Here is a 24,455-nt window from a genome sequence, read left to right on the forward strand (position 1 = left end):
AAAAAAATTTTAATTTTTTTAAAGGGTATCTCAGCTTCGAGTGCTGTTTGATCAAGCCTGACATGGTGTATGTGGAATGCAGCTGTGTCTGGCAACTGTTACACGTTGCCATTTTTGTCTCCGGGAAGCTGTGGGTTGCGGCTTGTGATCGAAGTTTACTGAAGCTCTTGTATTAGGAAGAGACACTTGGTGTTTTAGCCTGGATCCAGGGGAAGGGTTGGATAGAACTACGATTTTGAATATTTTGGCAGAGAATGGTTGTGTGTTGTCTGTTGTTGTGGCGGCTTGGTGGGAGGGTTTTTTTTTTTCCTTCATCTGTTTGCTCTGTTCTTTTCCTGCCTGCTGCTTCGCTGAAAGGGAGGGAATTTAGGCTTAAAGTTGCAGTGAAGTGAAGCTTTGCTTCAGGTGCATCACGAGCCTCTGGTATGCAGTACAGAGACACAATAACAGAAACAGACGCTCCCAGGATGCTATGGTAATGCAGACAGAGTAAGATAATGTTTAAAGGCTCAGAGGAGCCTCCAAGATGATTCTCGGCAATGACGTTTTTGGTTTGAAAATATATACAATAAAAAGGGCTGTTTTAAACCACATGTACACATACTGATGGTCTCCCAACACTTCATTTAGCTCATTAAGTTGATTCGATAAAAAATATATATTATATATAAATAAAAAATAAGCGCAATTTTATATTTAAAATGTATTTTGGTCCAAACACATTAAGGACTTTCACAAGAACTCAGACTTCCACTTTCATGCAAGACTAAGAACACTTGTTCTTGTGCAGTACCATTTGCAGTGGTCTGGGAGGTGAACTTGCTCAGACGTGTTGGACATATGGAGATAGCTGATTCTAGGGGTGTTTTGGGTTGCCGGGAAGTGCTAGAGAGTAGTCAGATTTCCTTTGTGGAAATATCTGTGGGAATAGAAAGTGTGTTGAGTGGTTCAGTGGCAGAGTGGCCACTGCATGGAACAAGCTGGTAAAATGGAACAGGACAAATATTGGTTTGGATAGTTTAAGAACAGCCTGGAAACACAACACATGAACTAGTGAATGGTATTTTAGCAAAACTGGATGGGCATTGTTGCCCATGCTTGAAGCACTGATGTGTGTACGTAAGAATGGAAATATACTTAACAAATAAGAAACTAGAAGGGTTTAAAGTCTACGGACTGCATAAACATGCTCGGAAGGAGCTAATAAAAATAAACAATACAGCTTGTGGTCTTGCTAATGACTATGCAACAGCCAAAAAAAAAAAAAAAAAAAAAAATAGTTATGAAATGATTTTAGTATATCTAGACATAAAATATATAATAGTCATATAAGATGAAGCAGTCTGCTGAATTTAGATATTAAAGACAGGATTTAATAACGTGGGCTTGTGTATAACACTACTGTTTTAACTTGTCATAAATGACAGACACTATATTGAATATCAAGGAGAAGCATGATGATTTTCTCATAAGTAAATGTGCATAACAAGTCATATAATTGTTTTAACTTGAATTGTGGTTTTGTAATACATTTTGACCATACATAATACTTAAGCTGTTACCAAGGTAACTAATGTTTTATACATGACATCAAACTGACAAAGTTGTTCAAGGGAAACAAAGCCTGAACTAGGAATGAGACAGAATGTAACAATCACATTCTGAACAAATAGTATTAAATTGACAATAATCACTTGATTTAACCTTTGCTGATTATACAAAATAGAATGTTGCCATTTAAATCTAAAAACTTTTAGTACATGCCATAAAATGGCAATTTATGAATATGGAAAGGGAACTTGTAATCATTAATCACAATAAGTTAATTTGTTGTTTTTAACCTATAATTTCACTCATTTTATAAGAAATGACAGATATAAAAAATCCTTGTGTGTAGGAAATGGGGGAATAGGGATGCACAGATAACTAAAATGCACTTTCATCAATGTTTACGTAAAACAAACTTAATCTTTAAGTAAGTTAGCAACAAACAAACAAAGAGATTACTCAAATGCTGGCAAAGAATGAAATATAACTTCTGATATATCTAGTAAAATACATTGTATTATAAACATTAGGTACAAATATGACCTCCACATATCTACATTAAGTAATAAGTTTTGAAAGACTAAGGGTGAATATGTTAAATAACTGTGTGCTATAACCTTTTACTGAGGTTATATGTGATGCATCCTGCTTTACTATGATTGAATTGCTGGTTATCTTTCATGTTTTACTATGATTGAATTGCTGGTCATCTTTCATGTACATGTTAATTAATACAATAAGTAGACATTTATATTGTATTAAAATTTTGTCTCATCTACAATAGTACTATATCTGTTCAAATAATATAAATATTGCTTATTCCTATTACAAATATTCTCCATACGATAATTCAATTTATGGTGCTCAGATGTTGATTGTCAAGGTACGAGTGATAATCTGATGGACTTGGGTTTATCCATCAGATTAGGAATGATTTTCATTCCATGGCTAGTGCGGATTTAGTTTTGTTAACATTTATTAGTTTAAATTTATTTCACAAAAACATTTTAGTACGCCTGACCAAAACATTATTTTATTGGTAAACACTCAAAAGTATAAAATTGATAATTTCCTTTAAAAGCTCAAACATATACTTTATAGTTAGAGGAAAATGTTTAATAGTCGCAATAAAGCAAAAAAATAAATAGTCTAAATAACCCAAAATGGATTTAAACTTTATTATCTTTAAATACCAATGGCTTAAACAATCCTAGCAAAAGATTAAATCTACTGAAATATTTAAAACTGAACAAAGCACAAAGTGTCTTCCTTCAAGAAACTCATTTCAAAACAAATGACAATTACAAATGGAATCCCAAGGAATATACAATATTGGTGCAGTCCACTTATAAGACAAAAGGGGCAACAATTTTATGGAAAATAAATTTTTGGGTTAATCACATTTGTAAGTATGAAGATAAAGAAAGCCTTATGGCATTAGTAATAGTTAAATATAACAGAATACGGACCCTAGCCAATTTATACTAGTTCCCAGGCATTGGATCAGGAACTGTTAACACACTTGGATTTCATTTGCAATAATTATAAAGAAAACTTAATATTAGGAGGAGATTTTAACTGTATATTTGATATTTCTGAAGCTAGAAATAAAATACTGCTGCACACATCTGCTATATCAAAAGCTATAAATAAGTGGGTAGAATCATTTCATTTTGTAGATACTTTCAAATTTAAAAAAATATAAATCTTTGTTGTTTTCCCATCAAGATTACAGATTTAGTACCCAAACTAAAATAGATAAAATATTTGCTGCCCATGACTTACTCTAAAATCATTAATTTCTCAATCACTCCCTGCCCCTTTTCAGACCACAATTCATAGATACTAAAACTTCAAAATGGGTACAATTAATCTTTAACTCCCGAATTCCAGCATATATAACTAAAATTAGAGAGTTCAAACCCTGGTTATTATCTGAATTACAGTTCTTCTTAAATATTAATTGCACCACATAGATAAATAAAATAATGACATGGGACTCATTAAAAGCTTACATATATGGTAAAACCCTAACTTGGTATAAAAAAAAAAAAAAAAAAAAATTCAGACAATGGGATTCTGAATTATTAGATCTACAATCCAAATTTTTGTTAGTAAAAGCTGAAAAAAAATCAAAATCATTTAGAGATTAAAAAGAAAATATAAGTATTAAACAATAAATACAACGGAATTCTAATACATAAAATTAGTTTAGCTTTAATAAAACTAAAACAAAGTAGTACCTTGGCCACTTCTCCCAAATAGCTACATATTTTATCCACAAGAATCAAAATAAGCTAACAACATTAAAAGTATCTTCCATGAAAAGAAAGGGAAAAATGTCTCCAATATAGGCGACATTCCTAATGCCTATAGAAATCACTACAGGGAACATTTCCAAAAAGAAAATATACATATCGATCAATTAAATCTAGATGAAAAAAATGTTCTTAAAAAAAAAAAAAAAAAAAAAAAAAAAATACCCACAGCCCAGAAAAATTAAAACTAGATCTGCAAACACCCATATACTACAAAGAAATTACAGATACAATAAAAGGGGGTAAAAATAATAAAGCTCCAGGTATAGATGGCATAATTATGGAAATATATAAACTTTTTCCTTCAGAGATACTATCCCTCTTCCATAAAATTATATTAGAAATTCAGTCATTTTAATACCACCCTCTTGGAGATATTCCTTAATCACACCAATCCTAAAGGAAACCAAATCCTGAAACCTCTGTACCTCATACACACCTATATCATTATTAAATAATGACCAAGATCTTTATGACAATATTAACTAACAGAATGAAAATACCACTATCCAAAACAATAAATAACAATCAAACTGGATTTATACATCATACACACATGATATTCAAAAGGCTCGTTTTTCTTTTGGCTTTTCCCGGTTAGGGGTCGCCACAGCGGAACTCAATCCGCTAATGACTGGCAGTCGATTTTTATGGTGCCGAGGTGCCAGCCCAGCACCCAACGAAGGCACCCCCATTCACGCATGTCTTGAGAATGGCACGACCGCGGGGAGGACATGCAGACTCCACACAGAAGGCGCTCCAGCCGGGAATCAAACGGGAGAACCTCTTGCTGTGAAGCGACAAGGCTACCGCTGCACCACCGCAGCTTGACAATATTAAAAGGCTAACTTCTCTTACAGATTATGTTAATAAAGAAAATAAAGAAACACTCATGACTGGCTTAGATATAGAGAAAGTCTTTCGTTCCCTAAATTGGCACTATTTATTCAAAATTCTGGTGTTATTTGAATTTCCTCCCTCCTTTGTTCATCTACTAAAGAACATACACATACATACATACATATATACACATATATATACATATATATATATATATATATATCTACACACACATATATATGTATATATATATATATATATATATATATATATATATATATATATATATATATATATATACATACACACACACACATACATATATATATATATATATATATATATATATATATATATATATATATATATATATATATACACACACACACACACAAATAATTTAGCATATGTTAAGCTAGGTCCTTTCACCTCTGAATCTATACATATAAGAGGGTACTTAACAAGGGATGTCCCATGTCACCGATTCTATTTGATTTGGCTACTGAATTATTGGCAGTTTCAATACGTAACAATACAAAAAATCAAAGGAGTAGATGTTTATAAACAATACAATTCTAAAGTAATGCTCTTTGATGATGACATATTATTAACATTATCTAATACAAAAGAAACATTAGAAGAATTCGATATTTTAATTGACACATACAGGACTTCAGGACTCCATTTCAATAAATCAAAATTTTTACTTTTAAATAAAACTTAAAACTGCAGATGAAGAGGAATCACATTATAGGGAAACAAGAATCTACCTTAAAACATCTAGGAATTGAGTTATGCACAGATAATAATGAAGTCTAAAAGCCTATAATATCATCATAAATACAATTAAAATCTCAGTGGAAAAGTGGAACAAAATAATATTAACATTTGAAGATAGACTACAGTTAATAAAAATGGTTTTACTCCTCAAGAGTCTATATGTAGCTTTGGCAATACAACTGCTACCAAAAATGAATATACTCAAAGAAATAAACGCATGCCTAATAACGTTTTTATGGTTTCCCAAAAGAAATGGAATAGCTTTAATACGTCACATCAGACCATGGAAATAGGAGGATTAAACTTTCCCCGATATAGAAACATATATAAAAGCATCAATGTCTAAAACAATCCAAATTATTCTGCAAATTGGAAAGAAAAACTGTAACATCAATAAATGAATTTGATTTACATTTTCAAACAGATGAAAACAATTTGCCATGGCACATATGTATTAGTATGCAATATAACATATCTAAGCCCACTAAAACTCATATGGTTAATTATTACATTGACACATTAGGAAATTATTAATGCAAATATAGATTTAAACATCTGGTTTGATCTTTTAACACCATAGTTAAAGAGCTATCCCCATAAAATATACAGAAAAATAATTAATCCCTGGGAACAGAAAGGATTTGTTTGTTGGTTTCAATGCATCAAAGAACTAAAAGTTCTGGATATGCAAACAGAAACAACATACAAAATTCCTCAACAAGAATGGCTAACTATGCAAAGCATTCTGACGTATTCACAAGATTTATGCAGAATAATTAGTAATTCATCATTTAAAGAAATACCTAAACTTACGAAATACCTATATGAAATCATATACAAGGATTATGACATGGGAAATAGTATTTCAAAATATTGATAAATTCTAAAACACCCAAGATACTGATAAATTATAAAACACCCAAATCCTCATATTGGAATTATATAACAAAAGGTCACTCATTATAGCTAACTGAAGAAATTAAATATTTTGCCAATAAAACATACATCCTTTACACAATACTGGAAAGTTTTTTTAATTGGAAATGCTTGCACAGGGCATTCTTAACTCCAGATAGAATTACTAAAATTAATTATTCCACAAAGGGAATATGTTAGAGGTGTGAGCAAATACACAATGCAGATTGGAATCACATTTTTGACTGTTAAAATTAAGCCATTTTGGAATGGTATTAACTTTTCACAAGCTTTATTTAATGAATAGTTTAACTTATCTAAAGCTCTTGTATTATTAAAGGTGTACAAAGGTCCTCATTTGAATGAGTCAAATATGTATCTAGTATGGACAATACTTGCAATCTCAAGGAAGTGTATAACAAGAAGATGGAATACAAAACACAATATTGACTTTGGAAGTCTTCTACAGTCTACTGAAGACCACAGCACTGCTGGAAATTAAAATTAAAGCATTAAGGATTCATCCTAAGCCATTTATTAACAATCCATGGAAAAAAGTCTTATCATTGATTGACACTTTACAATAACTGAACAGATACACTCTGACAACTGGATTGTTATAAAGAATTAATACAGTACAGGCAAACAGAAAAAAATAGGGGGATCCTAAATGAAAGAACAGCACTGGCAGAGTTTTTAGTAGAATCTAGAACAGAAGCTGCCATTAAAAAATAAATAATTAGTACAGCATACAAAATACTGCACGACAGATGGAAAGGATTGGGAAGAGAGACTAGATAAGCAATTCACAAGGAAACAATGGAAGAACCTATGCAAATCTCCTAAATGTGCAACAAAGTCTGGAATATTTAGGATCTTTGCTTGGAAGTCTTTACATAGGTATTTTATACCCAAAGTAAACTCCAAAGAATTTTTATAGACAAGTAGACAACAAATGTTGGAGGTGTGATGGGGAAGAAATGGGTAATTGGGAACATTTTCTGGGAGTGTAAGGAGTTGGCAAACATTGAAGATTCCCTGCAGACTGCTTTATCAGAGATACTGGGTGAGCAGACTGATGTAACTCAGGAAATGACTTTTTCAGCTACAATACAGAACCAGAATTAAGGTCTTGCCAAGTCTAACTATGGTGGCTGCCAAAAAAGTAAATTACTAGAAAATGGAAATCAAAGCCTAAACCAACTTTACTAGTAGTAGTGAATATAGTTAACAGAGATAAAAAAATGGAATTGGGTTCTTTAGAAAAGGGTAAGAGCATATCACAGAAAAAATGGGAATTGTAGGAATACGTGCAGATCACAAATGAGGTTTAAAAGAAAGCAGGATTTGAATGAGCAATGTAATGTTTAACTGACAAGGATAGATTACACAAGTGATGCATGTTTGCAACTAAAATGTCAAAATGGTTTATTTTTATTTATATAAATGTATGACTGCCTATATCAAACATGATAATTTAATTAAAAACATCTAGTATGCAGACACTATCCTACTTAAAATAATACAAGTCATTTAAAAGGACTAAATGCATCACTTCAAAAATGTCTTGAATTGAAGTGGAACTGGTGCACTGCTAATAAATAAATAAATAAACCGTTAATGCACCACGACCTACCACTGTGGTTTGTGGCACCTTCAAACGGATCTCCAAGCTTCCGAGATCCTGAGGGCACTCTTCTACTTTATGCTACTCAGCAAAAGTGCACAGGTTTAATATTGCAACAGACTCGTGTCGTGAACATACTGAACTACTAATAACCAACACTTCTAATCTACTTACAACCAATGCAAGAAAAACAATAGGCGTGAACTTTCTAATTCAAAGATTGCTCATGCACCATTACTGCACTACTTTCTGCTCAAAAACAGCACTACTGCAAATGGATTAAAGAGAGATGCTAAGATTTGGCTAACAGTAAAAAACATCACTGCTGAACAATATAAAAGGCAAAATGTATACCAACAATAGACAGGGCTTAATATTTACCAAATACCTCAACCTTACAATTACTTAACAAATCATATTGCCCACCACTACCTAATAAGCCAGGAGTTTTCAAATGGTGCGCCACAAGAGGCTGACAAGTGTGCTGCAAATGTTTTTTAAAACATGTCTACTCTCTTCAAACAAATGCGTTACTTACTCCCACACTTCCATGCAGTCTTTTGTTTACAAAGAATCTGGTCACCAACACGCCCAATACATTGGGGATGCAATTGCAGGTTGCAGTCAGGTGAATTTTTTTTTTTTTTTAATGATCCTCTAAATTAGGTGCATTGGCTACAGCTAGATATCAGAGTGAAACTGTGAGCACTGAGCACTGAAAGCCCTGAAAGTCTACTAACAACTCTAACTTCTGACTGAACTTCAGACCAAGGGACTTTTGCAGAAGTGTGTGCTTTAAAATTGCCAGTGCAAGCCAGTAATTCTGCATTGAGGTAATAAAATATTTTGTAGTACAAGAAGTACAGGCATACCTCTCAATCTCTTACAACAGATTTTGCATTAGAAAAAAATTTCTACAGTATATGTATTCTGAAACTCAAATGTCAACCATTAGTTTCTGTCATCAGTGCTCTATGATGTGCCAATAATTTGCCAGAAAACCACAATTTTATGAGAAACTGTTGAAAAGTATGTGGCAAAAATCTGGACATTCTGCAATATTGTAGCAAAGTGGTTTTCAATGTGCCCAAGTGGTACAGTTGAGAGACACAGGTACCTCATTTGGCATGCTGGTGCAAGGGCAGCAATTCAGTATTCAGGCTTTGGTTGAACAGGGTGCCTAATGGTGCTGCATGTTCCTGCCCAAGTTCATGCAGGATGCAGCCTGAGATGTTATTAGTTCCCATGGAGGCTGTTTTTTTGCCTTTGAGATAGCAGTGATGACTTGCTCCCTAGAGATAAGGGGAGGGGACAGGTGAAGTTGTCACTGAACCTGTCTGCCAGCAGATTGCCTATATCTACGGCATTTGTGTATGTAGTGTCCCTGACCATCACTTCTAAGCAGCTCTAAATATGTCCTTTGAGATTGTGGACATATATGAAAAAGGCCTTATAACTGTCTTTAGTAGATGTGGCCAGTTTAGACTAGAGGTTTGCTTTGGAGAATTTTACTAATGTTCTCATTTTGCTTCTTCAATCTAAGGAGAGATTGTTTCCAATTAGGCACTTGCTCCTTCTTGGTCCTGGACAGCAATTTTTTTCCTTTTATTACAAAGTTTATTTATTGCAGATGTCCGTCAGACAGGTTTGCTCTTCTTCGAGAAGCATCATTTTGTCTTGTTGGGTATTCCCGATTCCATGAAGCTATATAAATACTTGTACAGTACTTTGGTGTAGGTTTGGACATTTGTGCCAGTTGCTACTACTGAGGGGTGGGGGGGAGCCATGAAGCTGTTTATACCTTCCCCCAGAGGTCTGGACATTTGTGCCAGTTGCTACTACTGAGGGGCGGGGGGAGAAGCTGTGAAGCCATTTATACCTTCCCCCAGGAGGCTGTAATCAGCTTTGGAGAAGTTTGACCCTAGCTGGGGGAGGGGGGGGGGGTCGGGGGAGATGGTGACTTTAAAAGTGACCGCTTTATGGTTGGATCTTACCAGGGAGGGATGACACTGTATGGATGCTGTAGTGGTTACTCAAGTTCATAGGTGTGTACTAGGCTAATGGCTCTGGAGCCTTTACAAGCCTAGCCCATAGGATTACCTGCCACCCGACCTTAGTTCCCAATGCCTCTGTCGAGTAGAGCCACTGGAGTGATCCCCGGGGTAAATTTTCTATTTCCCATCCACTTATCAACATTTCTCGAAGACGGCCAGTGAGGTGCGCTGTTTGACATGTATACGAAGTCTATTCCATAGCATGGGCAGTCTCTGGGTTATGCACCTGTCCCTGCAGCACGTTCTGTTGATTGTGGTAATGAGGTTGAGGTCTCTGGAGTGTGTGGTGCAGAGGGATTGGAATTTCTTTAGATGTAGCACTTCTAGCAGAGCTGGGTCAGACATGGCTTTGCAAGTCAAGCAAAGATCTCCTCTAAGTAGGCGATATGAGACAGAGAATAGTTGTTTTTTGTGTCTGCCCATATAGGACAAGTGTTTAAGGCCTAGGATCCTCTTTATTAGGTACTTTTGCGGCCTTGCTGGTTAAATCAAAGTCCAACATATTATTACCTCTTGTGGGGGTGTCAACCAGCTGGTCCAAGCCATTTGCATTGCCAAAATCAAGGAATCTCTGGGCATTTGCGTTTGGCATGATATGGCTGGGCAGTTAAAATTGTCCAGGATCAGGGTAAAGGGTAGAATCTTGAGAGATTTTAAGTGGTCCAGATAGATGAACTGGACATCTTAAGTCATAGTTGGGGGCCTGTAGCTAGCTACGATTTGAATAGGGGTATAGTCAATGGTTAACTGCACCTGGAGTGTCTCCTATACATCAAACTGTTTGACCAGTCTGGAGATGTATATGTCTTCTCCACCTCCTTTTACTCTGCTACCCATGGTTTGGGGTCTGGATGTTTGAAAGGATAAGTACCCTGGTATGGTTGGGGTGTTCTCCGCAGCTTTGAACTAGGTTTCTGTGGCCGCACAAATGTCAGTATCTTCCAGGGTTAAGAATGCAATAAGTGCAGTTTCATGTTTAGACTCTTAGCATTGAGCAGCATGACCTTTAATTTGCATTTTGATGAACTGTTCATGTTGGTAGTTTTGACCTCATAGCATTGCCTAAAAAAAAAGCACTAAGGGGAGGGAAGAGCCGTTGCTAGAAGCCTAAAGCCCAAGGGAGACGGATGCAGGCCATCTCTGGCAAACTATTGTAGTCTGTTGATCATTCCCAGGCTGTCAGGTACTGGATCCCATTGGAATGACGCCAAAAACTAATCCAACTGTTAAAGTCAATAATTTTCTGTTTGTATTGAGACATCATTCTGGGTGATGGTGGAATGCTGCTCATGGCTAGGGACATACATGCCTAGGACACATTCAGCGAGCTCGATCAGGTCTCTCTTCATACAGTCCAAAGAGGTATGTGTCAAATAATTCATGCCAACATGGACTATTATAGAGTCATAACAGTAAATGTTGTTGACAGACTTGAGTGCATGGGTGATATGGGGGATTCTGGCACCTAACAAACAACTAACCATGACTTTCTCCTTATCCAGCCTGGTTAGGGGCATATCTGTGTGTCGCACAATGGAGTCTCCTGTGACTAATATATTGGGTTTATGGTTAGGTCTTATTGGCTATAAGACAGAGGCATGGACTATGTGTGGTGTGATGTGGGGGGCTGTGGGGTGTGTTTGTTTACATCGGAGGTCTCTTTTGATTGGGTATGTTTTTGTTAAGGACCTCCGCGCATCTGGGTGCATCTGGGTGTGTGTTGTATAAGTGTAGGTGGTGTTTGAGGTATGCCGTTTGTGTTGACGGCCTTCTCAGTGGCAGATATACTGGCTTTTGAGGGAGAGAGCATAGACTCTTGCACCTCTCACAAATAGTGTTCCTATGTGGGAGTAGTAGAGGGTTGTCTGTGTACATGAAGCAGGTGCTACACTGTCTCAGGATGCCCATATACACCAGACTGGCAGAAGAAATTGTAGGAAACTGTCCAACCACATTTGTACTTGACTTAGTCATTTATTTGGGGTTATGTAGCAGCATGGGTTCTAGCCAAGTTGATAAATAAAAAATAATGATTAAACTAGTGTACGAGTAGTACAAATATACTTGAAAAGTTGTGCATAAAGTGGAAAGGGGATGTTTGTGTTAGACTATAGGAGTGACAGATAAGGAGGGAGTGTGGAGGAAATGGTATGTGTGTGACAGGATGAGAGAGGAGTGGGAGTGGCTAGATGGATATAGGTGTAGGTGTAGTGGGGGTGGGTGGGAATTGGGGGTAGGGGAGCATAGTGAACCTGAGTGTAGTGAAGGCAAAAGAAGCAGGAAGGACCTTGCAACCCGAAGACTCAAGGGGAAAAAAAAAAAAAAAAAGTCGGTCAATAATAAAGTACAGGTCAGTATACAAGATTCAATCGTACGTAATCTTCTGTATTTACTTATTTAGTACTATTTAAAGCTTTCTTATTATAACCAGGGAGCAATGTATTAGAAGTTCCAGCAATGTGTGGGTTGTCTTTCGGCTTTTCCCGGTTAGGGGTCGCCACAGCGGAACTCCGGTCCACTAATGATTGGCAGTAGATTTTTACATGCCGAGTTGCCGGCCCTGATGCACAACCTTCAATGAAGGTACGCCCATTCACGCATGTCTCCACACAGAAGACGCTCTAGCTGAGAATCGAACAGGATGTCTTACTGTGAGGCGACAACGCTACCACAGCACCACCACCGCAGTTAGAAGTTCCAGCAATAATAAAGCCAATTATTGCAGGACCTTCGGGGAATGGCACTTATTTATATTTTTAAATTTATTGACATTTGTTAACCGGGTTTGTCCAACTGGGCTCGTGGCCCATTTTCAGTGGAGACCCGAGGAGAAAAGCTCCAGTGGTACATTTTTAAACAAGTGCAATGTTAAACAATGTTGATATAATAGCAGTTATAGCAAAAAGATTCACACATGAGTCCGGGATGGGATGTAGATGGATACTAAGGAAGATGGAGATGGACAGAAGGAGGGCTTATAAAGAATAGAGTGTAGCATATGAAAATGATAAGACAGCAGAAATTGGGGAAGTTCAAGCCATTGAACAGAGTTTAAAGAAATGCAGTGATGCGAGTTGTATGGGGAGTTAGTAATGAATCTGGCTATTTTGTGGTAAGTCTGTTGGAGTTTGTTTAGAGTGGAGGCCTGAATATTGGTAAGAACTGGGGCGGTGCACAAGAGGGAGGGGAGGAGGAGTGCCTGGCCCAGGGTATGTCTAGATTCAGGGGTTAGGAATTTTTTGTTCCGATATAGCAGACCTAGTTTCTGGTTTGTTTGTTTTTTTATACATTGGAGTATGTGTAGGTTGAACTTTAGTTCATCATCGATAATGACCCCTAGGAGTTTTGTGTGGGTGTCAGGTTAGATAGTTGTATCGTTAGAAGATTTAATAAAAAAGGAGGTTTTGTGACGAGAAAGAGAACAGGGAAGGAAAAGTAGGAGTTTGGTCTTTTTGGGATTTAGGATCAAGAGGTTGTAAGAGCCATTGTTCAGGGGACAGTAGGGCCTGTTCGGTCAGGGAGTGTAGTTCAGGAATGTTATTTGAGATAAGTGTGGAGTCATCAGCATACTGAATAAGGGAGGATTCTTTGCATGAGGTGTAAAGATGATTGGTGAAGATGTCAAACAAAGGGGTCCCAAGATGGAACATTGGGGAACACCAGTGGAGATGGGAAGGAAAGGGGAGGAGGACAAGAGCCATTTGACAGATTGTTCCCTGCCAGATAGGTAACTATAGGTAACTATTAAACCAGGCAAGTACGGAGGGGGATAGGTGGAGATTTGTGAGTTTGGATAGTAGTAGAGGATGAGAGACAGTATCAAAGGCTTTGGAGAGATCTAGAAAGAGACAGGAAATGAGTTTATTGTGGTCTAGGGCCTCTGCAATGATACGAGTGAAGGAGAGGAGGGCAGTGGTGGTGCTGTGGTGAGGACGTAATTCATGTTGGGTAGGGATAAGTAAGTGGTGTGTGAGAAGGTGCTGTGAGTGAATACATTTTTCTAATATCTTGGAGAGGGGGGGCAGAATGGCAATGGGTCAGTAGTTTGAGGGTTCAGTGGAGTTTCCACCTTTATGAAGAGGGCCAGTGAAGAAATATTTCCAAAGGGTGGAGGCAGTTGATTCCAGAATGGATTGATTAATTAGTATAGATATAATATAGGCAATTGAGTCAGCAGCAAGTTTGAGGAATGTAGGAGATAGATCGTCAGTGGAAGGAGAGCAAGGTTTTAGCTAGAGTAGTAGAGATTTGATGTAAGTAATGGGAACTGGCTCAAAAGAAAACAAAGTTGTGTTAGTGGGACTTGGAGGGGTGGGTGTCGAAGTAGAGTTTGGCTTAGAGGTTACCAGATTTTGGATGGAAGAGAAAGTGTTTATTTAGGAGGGTAGCTGTTTCCTGTGAGGAAGAGTTAAGGTATGGGGAGGGATTAGAGGGCTTTCCAGGATACAGGATGTTGTTGAGAGTTGACTAAATTTTTCGAGAATTGGATTTGTTGTTAAGATGAGCAGAGCTATAGTATAACTTTTTGTCATTAGTTGTATGTTTTTTAGGAGGTTCCTTAGTTGCCTGTATTTTTGAAAAGGTGGTTGCAGTCCAGGTTTTCCAACCTCTACCCCTCTATCACTCTACCAATCATACTCAGTACTAACATGAGAACAAGATAGAAAGACGCAAGCTCAATTCCCCCAAGTGTGCATGTCACTACACAGACTCAGTTATTGAATTAAAAAAAATAAAATTTATTAAGAAGATTTTAAGAATCTAGCATACATAGCTATGTGAGTATTCTGCAGCTATATGTGCAACTTCCAGTACGCTGGGTAATATTTTACCAATGCTGTTGCGGAAGATGTCTTGTCAGTTCCAGAGTTGATACAGACTGCAGAGTTGGTTTTTCACCAGTACTATGAAGGTTTCCTCAAACAGCTTGTGCTGGAAATGACTGCTAAACTTATGTTCATTCATGTATTTAACACTAAAGCTTCAAGTTCAACAGCCTCAGTAGATATGTGCTGATTTTGGCTTTGAACACCATTACTCTTAGAGTTGATCGACTGCTGTTCAGATTTAGTTGAGCTATTCTTAGCAATTTCACATTTCAGAGCTGGTAGCTGTTTGTTTTCTGGGACATTCAAGGGAGACAGAAGTCTTTTCAGATCAGTATGTTGCTTGTCCGAGTGCCCTTGCTGCTTTTTCTCTGCGGTCCCTTCGGTATTTTTTCTCTTCCTATCTTCATAAGCATCAACAGAATTCCATGGGCATGTGATTTGCAACACATTCTACTGCATTTTCTGTTTCTCTCTTGTCTTCAGTATACAACGAAAAAAATTGACAGTACGAGACATACTTCCTTCTTTGCTTTTTCACTGTAGTCATTCGCCACCTCCTCTAGTCTCAATGTTCTGCAGAACAACGCATTTTCGTTTCACTATTCAGGATCATGGGGGGGGGGGGGTCCCAAAGAGCAACAAGCATAAGGCATGTAAGCAGTCCTATTCAATAAACCTGCCCATGACAGAAGGAAGGAAAACAAAAGATAGCATTCACAATGCACCAAAACTTAAGGGCAATTGGGATGACTGCCAAGTCAACCTAATAGCCTGTGTTTAGGATACTGGAGGAAGGAGAAGACACCAGTAAAAATCCACATGAAACCAAGACAAACATGTAGAATCTGCAAAACAGGTTACCAGCCTGGAACGGAACCAAAGAAATTAGCACTGCAATCTGTAGCACCTAACCAAATGCACCATACCATCCCGTACAGAAATCAATTGGGGGGGGGGAAATCAACCTCCAAAACTAGAATAGCATGCACCTTGTGCTTTCCCTGGTCTAAAAGATCACAAAACACTACAAGGTATTTGACTCTGGTTTCAGTGACCCTGCAAGTATGACTTACATACAACTATTAAAGAACAAGACAAACGAAATACATGCAACTATTAAGAACAAGACAAAAAAGTAAATATACATACAAAGTGCAACTCAGTGCAAGAAATACTGAAATAAACTCTGAAAGAAACAAGTATTAACAATATGCAAATAATAGTGCAGAATCCATGGAGGCTTGGGAAAAAGAATACGCCACCCTAATAAGCTAAGTTAACCATTTATGAACTTGATGGCCTGTGGGGGGGGGGGGAGCTGTCCTTATTTTGTTCGGTCTTGTTTTTGTGCGTGCTAATCTATAATGCCTAGCTGATGTTAATAGTTCAAAGAGACGGTGGCCTGGATGTGAAGGGTCGGTGATTATCTTCCCACCCTTTTCATGACTCTGGAATAGCACATGTTCTGTTAGGATGGCAAATTAGCACCAATATTTTCAGCGGCCCTGACTATTCGATGTAGCCTATTTTTGTTATGCTGATAAGAGTAATTCTCTGGTAGTACTAGATAGAATATTTTATGAACAAAAAATGTGTCAAATGTTGGCTGATGATGCCTTTTATGAAAAAGTATCTTTTAACAAAGTTAAAAAGTCTTATGCTTTTATTGATGCTCTGACTGAAGAATGGTTCTACACAGGCAGAATAACTGAAGAAACTAAGGAATATATTAACAACAAGTCCCCCAAATTTAGTAGGATGTTAGGGCTTCCAAAGGTCCTCAAAGATTTGGATAACCCGCCTTTTAGACCCATTGTAGCCAGTGAGGGCACGAAAACAGAAGCCATTTCCATTTTTGTTGACAAACATTTACAAAAGGTGACAGTAAAAAGTAACTCATATTAGAGATGCTTTTGATTTTATTCAAAATATTAAGTGAGTGAGTGTTTTGGACTCCGGATTTACTGGTCACCTTACACATAAGATCTTTATACACAGTAATTCCCAATGAAGAGGGGATGGAAGTGGTCAGGTTAGAGTTGCTAGCCTTAGTATTTTTTGGAAAAAAGCCCTATCAGCTTGCTAATGGAAATGTTAGACGTTATTCTTTGTTAAAACTTTGAGTTTAACGAAGATATATACCATCCAAAAAATGGAGTGGTAGGGTGCAGCGATGGCACCCAGTTTTGCCAATATTTTTATGAACGGCTGGGAAAGAATGCACATTCTAGTTGACAAATTCATGGACAATATTATTTGTTACAAATGTTTTATTGATGACCTTTTTATTGTGTGGGGAGGGGGAATAGATTCCTTGACAGTTTTTACAACACACATTAATAGTGTCAGTACATATTTAAAGTTTACATCAGTCTGGGATGAGACTAGTATTTCATATGTAGATGTAAAAATATTTAAAGACAAAGGTAAGCTGTCTTCTAAAATTAACAAAAAGAATGGGTAGAATAATGCATACTTGCATTTTTCTAGTATGCATTCTATAAACATTAAAGAAAATATAGTAAAGGGACAGTTGATGAGGGTCCATCAATTAACTACTAAGGACGCAGATTTCTACTGTGAAAGTGAAAATTTGTGCTGTAAATTTGTAGCCAGAGGTTATTCTAAGAAATTGGTTAGTAACACATCTGAGGAGTTAAGTGAGTTTAGGAAGAATGACAATTCTCTTCCCAAAGTGGTTGTTAAAGATTATAGGACTGCTATGCAAATTTCCAACAGTGTTGATTCAGCAGCTATAAAACAAATTATCAATAACAATTGGAAAATTTTCAAAAGCAGTGAAGAGGTTTATAAAGCAGTTGGAGATGGTCCCAGGTTTATGCACAAAAGAGTTTATGCACAAAAGAGGGAAAAGTTTTAAGAATTTTTTCAAAATCAGTTGGGCACAAGACGAACAAATATAAGCAATGGTAGCATGCAAAAATGTTATGGATGTAATTTCTGTGATTTGCTATTTGAAGAAATTAATGAAATTGTTATTAATTCTAATAAACAATATTTATACGTGCAAATCCAAATATGTGGTTTATTTTATTACTTGTAGACCTTGTGGGGGATTTTATGTAGGACGTAACAGTAGAGAATTATACAGAAGGGTGTATGAGCATAAAAGGGCAGTAGACAAGGGCGCCCGCAGGCAGGTGCAAGGGGGTGCACTTGCACCCCCCTGGAATCGGCTAGCCAGGAGATTAATTTTACTTCTAATTTAAAAAAAAAAAATTTTAAGAGTGTTCTTCTTTAAGAATATTCTTTGCGTCCAGCATACCTCTCATCCGTACAGAGAATCTTGTTTTGAGGTACAAAAAATGGGGTGCCAAGATTTCCGAATTTCTCGGCTTATTTTTTTAATATTTCTTCCTGCTGATGTCATCGTGTGCAGAAGCATGCGCAATGACATCAGCTCCGTGAACAGCCTGTCGGAATTGGCCAAGGGCTCCACTGTACGCAGCATGCGTGCGAGCAATTTAAAATTCAAGAATTAGCGGTTCTTTTGGTGACCATAAGCATGGATGTACTGTTCTTGAGCTGGGACTGGAAGCATTTATTTTCAAGCAGCTCTTCTGTTCTACTTTTTCGAGTAGCAATCCTCTGCAGCCGTCAAGCCAGATAAGAAGTGTGCGTGTATGTATGATGCAGGTACGTCTGATTTATTTGAGAGAAAGAAAGAATGAAATGAATGTGTTTGTGTTTACCTATGTGTGAACTGTAAGTCCCATCTGGAACTCTGTTACAATTAGTCATTTACTACTGTGGATTTTTGTCACCCCTGGCTGAGACAACCCAACGTAACTTTTGCATACCAGAAGCAATCTTGTGAAAGCATAACTTTAAGATGTCGCTGATTCAGTTCAGTGTTTTACTCAAGAGTAAAACACTGAACTGAATCAGCGACATCTTGAAGTTATGAAAGTTCAAAAAAATCATTTACCCACTTGTTTTCTGAAATAAAAGTTTATTTTATTGTACAGCTGCTACGTTTACTGGTTTATTGGCTGCATACTATTTGTTTATCCGGACACATCGTGGAGAGATCAGGTTCTATTTTCTGGATCTTGAAGTTATGTAATTGTCATATAACGTTTTCTTCATTAAAAAATGCAATGTTTCTTCATTAAACATGCATTGCAAAAAAAGCAAAAGGATACACAAAGCACATGGATGGAAGTACATCTGCGACAAAAAATTTTAAACTGAAAATAGAAAATTTGCAAAGTGTGATGCCATCTCCATAAGCGTTATAAAAAGTCATGCCATATCTGTCAAGAAGTGTTCCGTTTTAAAAAATTGAGTTTTCAGAGAAAAACGGCAATACTTTCACAGAGTTCTTTCAGAAAAAAAAAATCGTAGCAGTTAATATCTATAGTTGTCCTCTTATCACTGTCTTCACAGACCGAAAAAAGCACAGAGACAGCCCCCATGTTTTATTTAGTGCCTTGACAGCTTTCAGATATGAAAATTACAGAGATTTTCATACAACCTGTAGGTAGCATGATAACTGATCAAACATGGCAGTCAACCAAATATGCTTAAGGGTGATGGAATGCACGAAGCTTATTGTCTAACTACAGAGAGGCCAGACTGCAATACACTAGTGTGCTTCTCAGGGATACAAGTTAATGACATACATTATGACAGATAGAAATGAAGCGTAAGTTACATTGCACTAGTAAAAATCAGATAACGTAGATAGCAATGTATTTTGTCCTTAGAACTACTAATTTAAATAAAAAAATGCTTTGCAATTTATTTTCTTCTTAAGGAAATTAGTATTTTAAATGTCACCTCTATAGCAAGTTCTTTATTTACATAAAACGGCTGCGACATTTACGATTTAAGGACCGTTTCAAAGTATTGAAACATGTTTTCCATTTTCGGTACTTAATACTCTCAGCAGCCCTTCCAGTTTTCTTCTAACTCTCTGGAACAGAGCAGTGAAAAAGAAAAGTGCAACCTATTCAATGCAGTTACACACCTCTGTGTTATCAGAAAATCCTCAGAGATCAAGTGCTGAGAGTTAATGCTGAGGTTGTCATATAACACAGAGAAAATAAACAAGGTGATGTATTATTTCTTTCTAGAAAAAAATAACTTATACTAGCTGGACATTAATTAACCAGTACATTTGCCTCAGGGTACACTGATTTTATTCAAAGAGACCAAAAACCCATTTTTGTTAGTGTTAATCTGTTATACAGTATGTTTTTAGCAGGCAAGATATGAGTATTAAGTGATCTATTTCTCACTGGGATGCGCCAAGGATTAAAGTTACTAAAATAATGACATGCATTTATATTTTCTGAAGGATATCAAGTCTGAAACTCATTCTAACACCAATCCTGTTCTGCAACATTCTAAATGTGTCCCTAGTTTGGGGCCTGTGTGTGTGTGTGTGTGTGTGTGTGTGTGTGTGTGTGTGTGTGTGTGTGTGTGTGTATATGTATAAAAGGGAGGTAGCATACCCCTCAGCTGTCCAGGTTTTTGCAGAACGTCCATATTTTTGCCCCATAGTCCTCCTAAAAACGATTTAAGTTGCTAAATAGTTTTAGACATCATATCCTTTAGAAAAATGCATACCAACACAAATCATGTTATTCTAGCAATTTTATAAGTTCATGAAAGCAATATTTATAATCTGTCCCTGTTTATTTTAGGCTTTGTCCAGATTTCTTGCACTAAGAAATTGAGGTGCGTGTGTGTGAGAGAGAGAGTGAGAGAGAGAGAGAGTGAGAGAGAGAGAGAGAGAGAGAAATGCCCTAGTTAGATATAGCAGGTGGAATTTATTTTCAAGTGCATTTTCAAGGAATTGTGAACTTCAAGGGAAGCAAAGGTTACTGCTGCTCATGCTAAGTCTGTCTGCTTAAAATGTGCAACTGTTCTGTTCTGCAAATGGTATCATTATTGTGGTATACATGTTAAAGCAGTGTTAGCACAGCAGGTAGCATGGTTGCATTTTGATGCAAAGGGCTATAGGTTCTATTCCTACAGCATGTACATTTGTATTTTAAGGGGGTATATGGTACTGTAGTCCTTAATATGTCCTCCTTTGGATGAGACACCTGATAACTATGAACCTGTTTTTCAGCTTGCCACCCATTCCCTATTGCAATTTACCAGCTTACCATTTCTTTTAATGTAACACAGGCAATTTAGTCTTAAAGGGAAACAGCACTGCATCTGTAAATGAAACACTGAAATATAAAGTTATTTTTTAGCAACAACCTCTTCATTGGTTCCAGATCTCTTTAATGTGGAATTACTCAGATGACTTTTACTTCTGCAGAGATTCTGCATATTGATTGATATGGGTGGATTGTATGACAGAAGTTTGAGTGGCCCATCATGGCTGCAATGATCTGAATTGAGCAGGTTGTCATTATTGGTTCATATAATTTGTTTCATTGCTTACAGGAAAAATGTTCAGAACTATAAATTTAAAACACACTCTAACAAGTGGTGCTGCATTATACAAGGGATGTAATTCAATTATTATATAGTATAATTAATACAGTCAGAAGGTGAATCAAAGAACTTTTGCATGGTTCTAAAAATGTGTGCAAGGAGCCTATGATTTGAAAACAGCCCAAAGGTAAACTTACCTTGCCACTGGCCAGATGCATTTTCTTTGAATGTGGGTTTCAATGCTGTTTCAGTGAATGTGGGTTTCAAAGGTAGAGAAGTTTTAATGCTAAGTCTGTTTTCATTGTAAGACTATTGCTTTGTTTAGGTTTAATAAATGTCTATCAGAGTTTGTGCTATAAAATTTGAAATAAAAGTTGTAAATGAAATCCAACTATCTGCAATCATTGTAGAAGTAAAGCATAAAACAGTATGCACACAGAGATTTGAACAGTGTTTATAACAAATGGGAAGAAATATCCAAATAATGGAACACTGGAATGGCTGCGTGGGTGGGGCTGTGTGGGCGGAGGGGTGGGGCTGCATGGGCGGGGCTCTGGGTTTGCACCCCCCTGCAAAAAATCCTGCGGGCTCCCTTGGCAGTAGAGATTGGTAATGAAAATAATGCCATGGGAAAACATTATAAAATGGGAAATTGCCCTATTGATTTCAAATTTACTGTGCTAGTTGCTATTACTGGTTATGAAACATTATTTAATGAGGAAGAACGTGGGTGGCTTGAGTATTCATGGCAGGTTAGACTTAATGCTTGCCACCCTCCATGGCTAAACAGCCCAGAAGATTTTGTGGCATATTTGAGAAGGAAGGGGTTAAAACACTGACCTCTGCAAAATCATGTGATGAGTTGATTAAGTATTTAAGTTGAATGCATTCAATATGCAATTCAGTCTGAAGAAATCTCAGTGCTGGGAGACAAAAGTAGGGTTGCCATATTTTCAAATGCCCAAAGTGGGACATTTTTAGTACAAACATCAGATTTTGCAAGGCGAAACATATCCACGGCCAATAGAAAGGACAGAACTTCACTTTTTTGCCTAAATAAAAGCTTAATTTTGTAGCATTTTAGTTGGTTATTCTGTTTCTTACAACATTTCTATGTTTCAGATACAGAATAACTGGTTTATGCAACTATTACATAAAATATGGGAAATAATTTTGTCCTAAAAATCTCAGGACATTTGCCATTTTTTTCAATTTTTTTGCAAGACACAAATGCCCAAATAGGTACTGTCCCTCGCAAAGTGGGACAGGTGGTATCCCTAAACGAAAGCGATTACTGTGTAATAAAGGAAGTTTGGTTTTATTACCGGATTTTTTTATTTTACTTGTTTATTCAGTTTACGTTTTGTTTTAGTTAGCTATTTTTGTCATGATTAGACAGAGATCCAAACTACACTGTTACAGATGAGCTGAGAACAGACTCAATGACTGCTGTATAGAACTAAATCAACAGTTCCTGTGGGAGGCTGAACTTCCTCAGCTGTCACAAAGTACGTTCACTGTCGTGCCTTTTTTATGATGGATCCTACATTGGTCTCCCACTTCTTCCAGGGAGATTATAGATCCCAAAAACTTGAGTTCCACAAATGAAACAGAAATATTAAGTATAAAGAGCATTGACTTGCTCTTCCAGTTTACCGACTGTACTTCTGCTCTTTTGCATTTTACACTTTCATTTAGCTTACAACTGCTTTCTTTGACATCATAAACAATGACAGTCTGTCTGCAGTCTTAGTAGAGTTAATAAATTACGGGCATTCAAACCTTTCGCTATGAACATAATTTGAATAGAACGAGGTTTCTGAACCTATTACTTGACACGCAAGATCTTGAAATAACTATTTAGAGTCATATGCGATCCGATGTTCCATATGATCACTACTGAATACTATGCTAGTTGCCCTTCTGGGCCCTTTAAAGTCTGGTCAGTTTCCCTTTCAAAAGGTAAGGATCAAACCTTGTGTCTTACGTTTGTGAAATATATTCTTTAACCACTATGCCAAATTTGTGGTTGCTATGGCACTAAAAATCTTCTTACAAATAAATAAACCTGCTTAAAACATATTACTACAAACCGCCAGGATACATCCATGCATTGAGCATATTACGATTTACAATTCTATAATCCATAATACACGTACTGGAAACGCTAATTACCGCTGTAAGGATAAAATAATCTTACAATGATCACAGCACTAAAGACCAAACACAAATCTTACTCCATGTGAAACATAACTGTATTGTAATTTATACTGGAAGCCCAGAAGTAACTTTCCAAGCGAGCTTAAGGGAATTAAATTGGTCCCAAAGGAAGAAGTGAATATTACCTTCATGATTATCATCTCCTGTTATGTAATCTCTCACAACATTTATTTGATATATGTTTAACAAACAAGCTTGCATAACTACTTACCTCACTAAGAAAGCGGCCAACATCGTATACGCGACCATGAATAATGACCCAAACGTCTGACCCTTCATTATGGTTTTGCACGTCTTCTAATCGGTAATACTTTTCAGACGGATCTAAAGATGCATCAGTAACTAGATTGTCCGCCATCTTTCACCCTACAAAGTCACTCTCAACATGCTATACTCACTATGCATGAATAGCCGCGTATGATAACAAGGATAACCCAATCACAATCAGACAGCTGCCTACATCAACCAATCATGAAATACCTACGTAGCCAATCAAATTCTTTTTAAACGAACAATCATAGCGGAAGTGTAGTTTAGGTTTCCTGACTGCCCTGGGAACGGGTTTACAGTGTTAGTTCTATATCTATAAAATTTGTGGTTTTCTGGCAAAACATTGGGATGATCTGAGGACTGAACTCACTAAATAATTAAATACATTTGAGTTTCAGACTTCACATCCTCAAGAAAATGAACGTTTTAAACAAATCCTGTAACTCTAGCAACTTTCTAAGTTTTAAGAGCGATATTTAGATATGCCCTTATTTTGGGGCCTTTGTTCCCCGTTTTATTTGTCTTTGTCCAAATTTCTTGCACTAAACGGTTGAAAGGTATGTTTCTTGTCTTTAGGGGGTTGAAACTGGAAAGAGCTTACCGCTATAAACTTTCCATTTAGAAAGCGGTGCTA

The 24,455-nt window shown here is 36.9% G+C and overlaps 1 protein-coding gene across 1 annotated transcript in view; it reads right to left on the reverse strand.

Annotated features, from left to right (window-relative positions):
• Positions 1-23,960, reverse strand: part of LOC122810338 (cytochrome b5-like) — a 616,134-nt gene extending 592,174 nt beyond the window's left edge. Inside the window, exon 1 of the mRNA XM_044081911.1 lies at positions 23,763-23,960. Coding sequence (XP_043937846.1) covers positions 23,763-23,909 — 147 coding nt within the window. The 5' untranslated portion in view covers positions 23,910-23,960. The remainder of the gene's footprint in view (positions 1-23,762) is intronic.
• Positions 23,961-24,455: the final 495 nt, after the last annotated feature.

This window comes from Protopterus annectens, chromosome 8.part1 (assembly GCF_019279795.1).
Source record: "Protopterus annectens isolate FY-2018-M chromosome 8.part1, PAN1.0, whole genome shotgun sequence".
NCBI lineage: Eukaryota > Metazoa > Chordata > Ceratodontiformes > Protopteridae > Protopterus > Protopterus annectens.